Genomic DNA, 11,681 nt, shown 5'->3' on the forward strand with positions numbered 1-11,681 from the left:
TATGTAGGTAGACTATATAACTACCTAGAAATTATATAACCTTTGAGCTATCTAGGGTTAGGTCAAACTTCAGATACCTAGTTTTGCTCAGCTAGGTCAGAGTGATAATTGACTTCCTACAAATCAAAGTTGATGCAATCTTAACAACTTACTAAAGTGCACTGAGAAATGTTGGCAATATTTTAACATAGATACTACTCTCAAATGTCTGGCCGTAGTGTTTGAATGACCAGAGTCTTTGTGGGGACAAACTGACAGAAATGGCTTCATTATTGTTCATTTGTTAAATTTTTAATATCTTATTTATTGATTAATGAAAGAGATAGGAAGAGAGGATGAGAAGAAAGAGAACCAGGTATCACTCTAGGATATATGCTGCCAAGGATCGAATTCAGGACCTCATGCTTGACAGTTCAACACTGTGACACATCCTGGACCACCATTATCATCCATTAAAAATATAAAAAGATAAAAAATCGCTCAACCTCCTCAAGAGTCTGTACATGTTTAATAAAGGTATCTGAAAAACACATGTATCTGAAACACATGTATCTGAAAAATACATGAGTCCAAGACTTGTGTTTGCATTTCCTTGTCTTGTCAGGAAAAATTCCTGAAGACAATGAGCAGCAGGTGGTATATATTTTATGGATATATAATGATGACCACTGTTCTTTGTATACTGCAATTCCAATTCTATAGACCTGGTAAATGCATCTGGAGGTATTAGAACTTGTTTTCTTTGATACACTTGTGTCAAGTGTTTTCTATTTTAGTATCAGATAAAAGCAGATTTAGTATAAATCTGTTTTTTATGTTTTATGTCTCCTCCTTAACATGCCCCTCCTTGTCTCTGTTTTATAAGAGTGCTTATCTCACATACCTATGTGCAGAGTCACAGAAACAGTAGGTTCTCTGTAAATGTCAGTTGAAAAAAAAAGGGGGGAGTATATAAAAGTTATAATCTGGTGATCATACCATGGTACTCTGCCAAGAAAGTAGAATCTATCTCAGAAAGCCATTCTACAGTTATCATTTATAAAATTTGTTTCTGTTTATTTATTTTAGACCATGTTAGGCTTGGTTTTCTATAGAGAAAGCAAGTTGTAGCCTGGGGTGAAAACTACTAGATGAGAACTGGGGAGATAGGTTGCACAGTGACAGTGCATAAGGCTTATATGTCTGAGGTCCCAGAGGCAGTATATTCAGTCTCCAGCACCACAGTGTGCCAAAGCTGAGTGGTGCTCTGATCTGTTTATCTCACTTTCATCAAAATTAATTAATTAAAGAGAAAACTAACAGATGTAATTATGGTATTCACAGCATTTGTCATCCCTTCTTATAGCATTAGCAATGGAAGCACCTGCACACTATCCTTCCATCGCTCTAAAGGCCTTGAAACAGGCATTATTGCTCTACAAAAAGAATGAATCACTTGATGCTTTGAAATACAGGTTAGTAAATATAATTCAACATTGAATCCAGGCTTTTCAATAGCCATACTATATATATATATATATATATATATATATATATATATATATATATATATATAGCCCTATAAGTTAGCAGTTACATTCAAGGATCCTAACATATATATGAATGATATTAAATATATATACACACACACACATATATATATATATATACATACATATAAATAGCACTCTTTCAACTCCTGAGTCAAAAAAGTCCCCCAGAATAGTTCCATATTGAGAACTGTATTATAGACAAGAATTATTTAGTAAAAGCAAGGAGTATGATTTGGTTCTTTGTGTGAGTCTATGACTACAGTAAAATTATTAAGCCCCTTTCTTTCAGTTTCATCACTAATATGCCAAATGTGCAGAAAAGTACTGAGATTACTATAACAAACACCAATATATCTACCACCCAAACAACAAATGTTAACATTTTGCTATGTTTGCCTCAGTTATTTATAAGCACCTTTCTTTCTCTCTTTTTTTAATTTAGTTTTATTTTTTATTATTTTTATTTTTTATTTATAAAAAGGAAACACTGACAAAACCATAGCACCTTTCTTTAAGTATGGTAAGTGTTATTATGCTTAATCTAGTGTTTATTGGAGATGTTGTGTTTCTATGCCTAGACATATAGATGTTATGTGATTTTTTTCTCTGAAAAAACTTCATTGTAGTTTTCCTTTTCTGATATATGTGAAACCATTGCTCTGGAATGATTCCCAATTAAAATTCCAACTCTCTTCCCCATTTGGGGATGAAATGAGATGTTTTAAAGTGCCTGTTGATTGAAATAGCTCATAAAATATAGTAAAATGATACAACTCCTTTGTATAGGAAGCTGAAAAAAAAAGTGAAAGGAAACTATAAATTTAATAAAAGGAAAGACTGCCCAGCCCCTTTTAGAATTTCAAATATATGTTTTCTAAGGTTGGAGGCCAGGAAAAAAAAGTGAGAGAGCAGAAGTGTTTTGAAATTCTTAGTCTGGGATGAGATCCAGATTATACTTAACATGGAGTAAATTATTTCTTCTCTTTTGGGATGAGTTTTCTCTTTTTTATTTTCAGCAAATGTATGCACAACTTCATTAACCTCTTACTGCCAGATGGGATGACAAAATCAGAATTTTGTCCTATGGAAGAAGTTTGGGACTATTTTGAAGATGCTCTGAATATTATTAGCCAAAACGTAAGTCTAACAGTCATACTATACTTAGCTAATTAAAAAATAAATTGTCTTGTACATCACAGATAACATATGTTAATGCTTTCTGGTATAAGTCTTAGAGTAAATAAATCCATATTGCAATGTAATTATATGGTATGAAATTTTCCTGGGTGTATGAAATGTAAATAGTTTAAAGTAGACATTTCAGTTTTCATTTTGCTGTCTTGGGGGGATGTTATCCCTTGCTTTGGTCTAGCTTGCTTTAATCTTTGACTTCTTTCTGCCAGTGCCTCCCACTATACTAAATTTTTATCTCAGTTAATATATTCTTTATCTCTGTGTTTTCTGTTCTGACTTTTCTCATAGCTTTTTTTTTTCCTCCAAGGTTACTGCAGGGGCTTGGTGCCAGTACTATGAATCCACTGCTCCTAGCGGCCATTTTGTTCCTTTTTTTTTTGCTATTAGATAGGACAGAGAAATTGAGGGGGGCTGGGGAGAGAGAAAGAGAGACACATGTAGCCCTGTTTCACTGCTTGTGAAGCGTCCCCTGGTAGGTAGGGAACCAGGATCTTTATCCCAGATCCTCACGTAGGTCCTTGTACTTAGTACTATGTGCGCTAAACCAGGTGCTCCATGCCCAGCCCCCTTTCATATCTTTTTTTACTGTTTGAAGTTTTCTTCTATTTTAATCTTCATTTCAATGAACATACTTAACTTTAATATTTTATTATCTTAAATTATTTATTGGATAGAGACAGCCAGAAATCGAGAAAGGAAGAATGATAGAGAGGGTGAGACACAGAGTGATACATGCAACACTGCTTCACTACTTGCAAAGCTTTCCCCTGCAGGTGGGGACCAAGGGCTTGAACTGGGTCCTTGCACATTATAACATGGGCGCTCAACCAGGTGTACCACCATCCAGCCCCTCTTAATGAGCATACTTAACACCACAGTTTTGATGTCTATCTTTTTTTAAAATGTCTTTATGGGGGGATTAATGGTTTACAGTCAACAGTAAAATACAATAGTTTGTACATGCATAGCATTTCCCAGTTTTCCACATAACAATTCACCCCCACTAGGTCCTCTGTCATCAGGTTACAGGATCTGAAATCCCCCACAAACCCCAGAGTCTTTCACTTTGGAGCAATACACCAACTCTAGTCCAGGTTTTGCTTTGTGTTTTCCCTTCTGATGTTGTTTTTCCACTTCTCTCTATGAGTGAGATCACCCCATATTCATCCTTTTGTTTCTGACTTATCTCACTGAACATGATTTCTTTAAGCTCCATCCAAGATGGGGTTAACGAGGTGAATTCAACATTTTTAATAGCTGAGTACTATTCCATTGTGTATATATAATACAACTTGCTCAGCCACTCATCTGCTGTTGGACATCTGAGTTGCTTTCAGGTTTTAGCTATTACAAATTGTGCTACTATAAGCTACTATAAGCATAGGTATACACAAATCTTTTGGGATGGATATGTTTGGTTCCTTAGGATATATCTCCAGGAGAGGAATTGCAGGGTCATAGGATAGGTCCATTTCTAGCCTTCTGAGAGTTCTGCAGACTGCTCTCCACAGGGGTTGGACCAATTGACATTTCCACTACCAGTGCAAGAGGGATCCTTTGTCCCTACAAGGTCTCCAGCATTTTTTGCTGCTATGTTTTCTGTTGTATGACATTCTTACAGGAGTGAAGTGCTATCTCACTGTTGTCTTTATTTGCATTTCTCTGACCATCAATGACTTGGAGGGAGCATTTTTTCATATGTTTGCTAACCTTTGGATCTCTTCTGTGGTGAATATTCTGTACATATCCTCTCCTCATTTTTGGATGGTGTCATTTCTTTTCTTGTTGCTGAGTTTGGTGAGCTCTTTATATATTTCGGTCATTAGCCTCTTGTCTGATGTATTGCATGTAAAGATCTCCCATTCTGTAGGAGGTGGTAGTTTCTTTTGCTGTGCAGAAGCTTTTTAATTTGATGTAGTCTCATTGGTTTATTTTTATTTAGTCTTCTTTGTAATTTGGTTTTATATCATTGAAGTTTCCTTTAAAATGTATACAGAAAAGAGTCTGCCAATATTTTCCTCTAAACATTTGATAGTTTCTGGTCTAACATCCAAGTCCTTGATCCATCTGGAATTAACTTTTGTATTTGGTGAAATATAGTGGTTCAGTTTCATTCTTCTGCATGTTTCCATTCAATTTTTCCAACTCTGTTTGTTGAAGAGACTCTTCTTAACCTACTTAATAGTTTGGACACCTTTTTCAAAGATTAGATGTCCATAGGTGTGGGAGCTGTTGTCTGTCTTAAATAATTTACATTAGTCTGTTGAATTTGGGATTTTCTTCCAGTTGCTGGTCTATCGTAAGTGATTGCCTCTGTTTGCCCGTTGTGTTTGATGCTTTGTGAGGAGCTAGGCCCAGTGATCAGTATTTGAATGAATGGTCAAGTGAAGCTTTGACTTTTGTCAGCAGTCATTAGATTGTTGTGAACAGAGCTTCAGTCTATGTAGTAACAACTCTGAGAACACTCTAGGGTTGACCTGGAAAAGAATCTGCAGGCTTTGAGCTGAGAGTCCACCCCCAGGGTCTGTTGAAACTAAATTCTAATCTAGAGGCATACAACCCTGCATATACCAGATTTCATCTGATCTCAAAAGCTAAGCAGGGTTGGGCCTGGTTAGTACTTGTATAGGAAACTAAATTCCTTTGTGTTGTTCCCTAGAGCTCCAGCAGTCTTCCCCATAGTCAGGAATGCTGCTGTGGCAATTTCCCTTCTCTCCTTTAACCTATTTCCCATTTTGTGTTTTTGTAAGTTTGTAGGCCTAGGGTGCATTATCTAGTAAGTTGTGAGTAGACCACGGTGGGTCTTTGAATATGCTTCAAGGTTCTGTTACTATAGAAACTGAATTCCAGTATGGTTGTGAACACTACCTCTAGAGCTCCAGCAAGCTGGGGAGAGCTGCCTCCTTGGTTTCCCAATGCTTTGTTCCTACAGATCTTATATTCCTGTTTAATGTTGTTGCACATTTATTTAAATATTACTGGGTGCCAGGATTTCCACAAAGCCTGCCCTCCTCTTGCCAGACCAGAAACCAGTATCTCACCGATTTTATTATTTATTTATTTATTTATTTACTAAGGCTCAGTGCCTGCACAACAACTTCACTGTTCTTAGCAGTTTTTAGGAAACAAAACAAGGAAATAGGCAAGTTGAACTTGTAAAAACCCTTGACTATGTCCATAGATCTGGGAGGAGGGGGGAAATGGTTAAAGTCAGGGAAAAGATTCATTGGAGGGAATGTGAACATTGCTGGTGAGTGAGGTAGTCTAGTAATATTCTGGAGAGGTGTGAAAATGAGAGAACAGTTTTTTAAAACATTTCCTCAACAAAAGGTTCAATTATTCTAAAATAATATGAGTAAAATAAAACTTAACTATATAGGATATATAGGAAAGAAGAGAAATTTTAATTTCTGAGTCAGAAACCTCATCTTCATATGTGATTGCCATAGTAACTAATATGAACTAAAATTAAACTGTAGGCCAAGAAATATCTCAACCTGTTAGTGCACCTACTTGCATACCTGAAGCTCCATAGTCTGTAGGTTCAGTCCCAAGCATTTTATGCTACAGCTGATCAATTTTTGCTCTTTCTTTCCCTATTCTCATTCTCTTTCAAATAAATAAATATTTTAAAGAATTAAATTGTACTATGAATCCAAATTGATCAACTTTCATAGTTTCTACAAAGGGCCAAAAACTGCAGGTGGTCAGTCACCAGATACTTTAACCCAGGTCCTTACAGATGGAAATCCATTGGGTGAGCCACCACCCAGCCCCCATGGTTAAAATCTTACAAAACTGGTGAATATAACACATTATCACAATCAGGATTTATACGTTCTTACAGTTAAGACACAGAACCCTTGCATTAACACAAGAATTCACTGTGCTATACTTTTATAGTCCAATCTACTTCTCTCTCATTCTTAATTAACCCTTCTTTAAAATCTTACAAATACTCATCTATTACCAATTTCTGTAATTTTTTCATTTCAAAAATGACACATTGAATCATCTGGTATGTAACTTTAGAAATTTAAAGTTGAATTCTGGGGGGTGTGGCCAAAGAATAACAAAGACTGAACCATCTCTGGGGAGTGGGGGGGAAGCCATATAAAATGGTAAAAAAAAAATTGGAATCTCATAACATAACTACAAAGTTTGAAGAAACTCACTGAGAGACAGGTATATGCATATGGGTATGTGGAAAGGGGCAGAGGTAGAGGGGGAGCAACTTGGGACAGAGGAAACTTGAAGCTGCTAGCAGTAGGGGAGAGAAGGTGGAGCCATTTTGAAGCACAAGATTGGCACCAAGCTGTGAACAGTAGCATGGGAATAGCAGAGACTATGGAGTAGTAGGGCAGCCATGACCAAAGGGCAGCCTGGAAAAGGCAAGCACTGCTGGGCCCCAAGCCATGGTCAACAGCATCCATACCCAGCCATCTTGTATCAGAAGCAGGAACTGTAGCCATAGGAAACAGATGGAGCCATATGGAAATGCCCACCACACACTAACCCAAGTAACAGTAGGCTTTCTCTGTCCCTGCCACACCACCACATATAAACAATACAATCACAGGCCACCTGCCAGCTAAATAGCAGAAACCATACCCAACCAAAACATGGACAAGAACTCAAAGGTCCAGTATCACTTGGGGGACATATCTGAGTTTGAATTCAGAAAGCTAATTATGAAGACAATTCAAAACTCCCATCACAACATACAAATGAAAATTAAGGAATCCAGAGTTCTCCTCACCAAAGAGCTAAGAAATTCACAAAGAGAACTCTGAAAGAAAATACTGAGATTAAAGGAAACTCTCAACAGCACTAAGGCCTGTATAAGAGGCCTTGTACCCAGAATAAATCAGATTGAGTACAGAATAACAGAACTGGAATACAAAACCACCATACTTGTGGAGTGTAAAACTGCTGAAGAAGAAAGGTTTATGAAAAATGAAGCAATCTGAGGGCTGGGTGGTAGTGCAGCAGATTAAGCACACATGGCGCAAAGTGCAAGGACCAGCATAAGGATCCCGGTTCCAGCCCCTAGCTCCCCACCTGCAAGGGTTGGAGGTCACTTCACAAGCAGTGAAGTAGGTCTGAAGGTGTCTATCTTTCTCTCCCCCTCTCTATCTTCCCCTCCTCTCTAGATTTCTCTGTGTCCTATCCAACAACAGCAGTAGCAATAACAACAATAATAACAACAATGATAAACAACAAGGGCAACAAAAGGGGAAAATAGCCTCCAGGAGCATGGATTTGTAGTGCAGGCACTAAGCCCCAGCAATGAGCCTGGAGGCAAAAAAACAATTGAAGCAGTTCTCTGTGAAATAGCATACTCCATCAGAAGAAAAAAAAATTGAAAGTTACTGGGGTGACTGAGGATAAAGAAAAGGAGAAGCAGAGAGCACATTCAAAGAAGTTATTGCAGAAAACTTTCCACACCTGGGCAATGGACATGATATAGATATAGAGGAAGGTGAATGGTAAGCAAAACCACTGAATCCCCAACAGCCAAGACCAAGACACATAATAGTAACACTTTCTAGAAATAAGGACAAGGAAGAAATATTGCAGGCTACAGGAGAAAGAAAGAAGCCGGCATACAGAGGAAGAATTGTCAGGCTCTTTCTAGATTTCTCAACAAAAACCCAAGAAGCAATAAGGGAATGGAAAGGCATTTTTACAATATTAAGATATAAGAATTATAGGGGGTCGGGCGGTAGCGCAGTGGGTTAAGCGCACGTGGAGCAAAGCGCAAGGACCAGCATAAGGATCCCAGTTTGAGCACCCGGCTCCCCATCAGTAGGGGAGTTGCTTCACAGGTGGTGAAGCAGGTCTGCAGGTGTCTATCTTTCTCTCCCCCTCTCTGTCTTCCCCTCCTCTCTCCATTTCTCTCTGTCCTATCCAACAACAACGATATCAATAACAACGATAATAATAACCACAACAAAGATAAAACAACAAGGGTATCAAAAGGGAAAAAATGGCCTCCAGGAGCAGTGGATTCGTGGTGCAGGCACCGAGCCCCAGCGATAACCCTAGAGGCAAAAACAAACAAACAAAAAAAGTATATAAGAGTATATAAGTATATTCATGAGTACCCTGTCCTGCTAAACTCTCCTTCAGGTATGAAGGAAGAATCAAAAGCTTCCCAAACATACAGAAACAGAAGGAATTCACCAACAACAACCCTGTCTTGCAAAAATTACTGAAAGGAGTCCTACAGGAAAAGAACTAAAGGAACTCTAACTCCAAATATGGTAATCAGTGGTAGAATAGAAATGAGAAGTCAAACAATAGCAACAAAAGGAGCAAACATAAGAAAAGGGAAAGCAGAAAGGACAGAGTAATATGACCAATGTTGGTGGACCTAGACCAACTAGCAAAGACCTAAACATCAGAACAGAAACTCTGAAATCTTAGTTTTTTGCCTCACCTTCACTGGAAGGAGAAGGAAAAGTGTGTGGGATAGATCAGGAAAAGAGTGATGAATACGGGATGACTGCACCTGTTAAATGAGCTTGGAAGACAGAAGTAGAAAGGGAGAACACGGGGTTGGATTTGGACAGAGGGTGGTGTACTTCATCAAAGCAAAGGACTGGGGGGAGAAAGAAAAGGGTATCTGAGGGCGAGAGGATATGGGGTCCTTGATGGGGGGGTGGGATAAGAGTATTTACTATGCAGAACTAGTATTTACTATGCAGAACTAGGAACCACACTCATGTACAGAAAAATGTGCTGTAATTCATTAACCCAATAAAATTTTTAAAATTTATTTTTTCAAGTCATTTTTATTTATAATTAATAGTAGTTTATAAGATTGTAAGATTACACATTATATAGTTCCATACTACATCCATCACCAAAGTTGTTCTGCACCCCACCATCACAACAAAAAACACCATAATCCTCACAGTCTTAGAGACAGTTCACTTCTGTAATTTTTTGAAAGTTTGTGTATTTCAATACTCTAGATTCCATATATAAGTGAAACCATCTAGTAGTTGTCTTTTATCTCTTTGCTTATTTTGTTAATCGTAATTACCTCTAGTTCCATTCAGTTTGGACACAATATCATCTTTTTTGATTGCAGAGTACTATTCTATAGACTATATGTCCCAGTACTTCTGTTTCTAGTCATTTGTTGATGGGCTTTTATGCTGCTATTTATGCTGCTTCCACTCTTTGATTACTATGAATAATACAGCTGTGAACATAGGGGCACATATGTCTATTTGAGTGTTTTCATGTCCTTTGGATAAATGCCTAAGAGTGGTATTGCTGGATCATAAAGCAATTCCATTTTTAGTTGTTTAAAGACTCTCCGTACAGTCTTTCAAAGGGGCACCACTAGTTTGTGTTACTACCAACAGTGTGACAGACTCATTTTTCCACAGCCTCTCCAACAACTGGCATTTCTTAGTTTATTGATGTAGGCCATTCTCACAGATGTGAGGTAAAACTCAGTGTAATTTTAATTTGCATTTCTCTAATGGTAAGTGAAGTGAAATATTTCTTCCTGTCTGTGGGCCATGTGTATTCCTTCTGTAGAAAACTAGCATTCAGTTATTTGCCCTACTTTCCTGTTGGGTTATTTTTTTTACATTTTTATCAGTGATTTGATATTGATTTACAAAATTATATGCCAACACAGTATAATTCCACACCATTCCCACCACCAGAGTTCTGAATCCCAAGTCCCTCTATTGCAAAGCACCGCGGTTCTCCCAAGGTTGCAGATATGGATTAACTGTCATCTCTGTAACTATCCTGTCTGCATTTATGTATATTTTCCCCCTTTTTCTTCCAGGTCCAATCCTTTCTTCCCCTCCAAACCACACATAATCCTATTACTACATCCATATATTTCTCTTTTTCATCTCCTCTCTCTGGGAACTGATAGTGCTGGAGTTCAGAGCCCTCTTATCCTTTCCCCCTATCACTTCTCCCCAACTAGAAGCATGGATCAAAGTTGTATTGGGGGTGTAGAAGGTAGGACTTTTGGCTTCTTTAATTGCTTCTCCACTGAAATTAGGTGTTGGCAGGTTGATCCATACCCCAAGCCTGTTTCTGTCTTCCTCTAGTGGGGTAGGGCTCTGGAGAGGTGAGGTTCCAGGACACATTGGTGAGGTCAGCCTCCCGGAGAAGTCAGGGTGGAATCATGGTCACATCTGCAAACTGGTGTGTGGAAGGTGGAAGGACATAAAATGAGACAAAATGGCTAGTGAACAGGAACCAAAAGGTAGGAACAGAGCAGATGAGATGGGAGCTCTTGGGGTGGAAAAAAGTTTGGAAATCCATTTTAGGCATGTTTATAGAGGCCCACAACTATGGTAGTATTTGCCTGAGTTTGATAGCTAGCATGAAATTGGATAAAAATATTGTCTGAGAAAATGGTGTCAGCATAGAGAAAAGGACTAGAGAGTTGGATTAGGACAAAGAGTAACTCCCAATCTTGAAAAAAATCTGTGGTTATAATTAACTATTTACCTCCATCCACCTGATCTAGTACCCATATAAATTTATATTTAACACCAGAGTCTATGTAATTCTCCAGTCCTTATTGGTATGCGCTCAAAGCTCATGGTTACAGCTGGGAACATTGCAGGATGCACTCATTTCAGGACCAGCCTTCCTTGAATGGCAGGATGAGATACCCCAGCCTCCCTTGGGAGACTGGGGCAGTCCCTACCATAGCTGCTTTATGGTGAAGGCAAGATCCTTAGAAGGCCCACAAGAGATCTTGTGATGACATTCCTGATAGAAGTGACCAGTGGTGGTGCAGAGACGGATCCATTAGAGGTCTAGGCCCATCATATGTGTGGGAACCCAATGATTCCCTGACTAGGACCCCAAATAGTGATGTGGTATGATATTGACCAAAATGGTCATTATCAAGTGAGCCATCCCTTGCCCTTATTCTACTTTTGTAGTCCTCTCTTTATCTGA

At 38.3% G+C, this 11,681-nt stretch overlaps 1 protein-coding gene across 1 annotated transcript in view; it reads left to right on the plus strand.

Annotated features, from left to right (window-relative positions):
- TEX11 (testis expressed 11) overlaps window positions 1–11,681 on the plus strand; it is a 358,449-nt gene that overhangs the window by 314,034 nt on the left and 32,734 nt on the right. Inside the window, exons 25-26 of the mRNA XM_060183291.1 lie at window positions 1,346–1,454; window positions 2,549–2,669. Coding sequence (XP_060039274.1) covers window positions 1,346–1,454; window positions 2,549–2,669 — 230 coding nt within the window. The remainder of the gene's footprint in view (window positions 1–1,345; window positions 1,455–2,548; window positions 2,670–11,681) is intronic.

This window comes from Erinaceus europaeus, chromosome X (genome assembly GCF_950295315.1).
Source record: "Erinaceus europaeus chromosome X, mEriEur2.1, whole genome shotgun sequence".
NCBI classification, from domain to species: Eukaryota; Metazoa; Chordata; class Mammalia; order Eulipotyphla; family Erinaceidae; genus Erinaceus; species Erinaceus europaeus.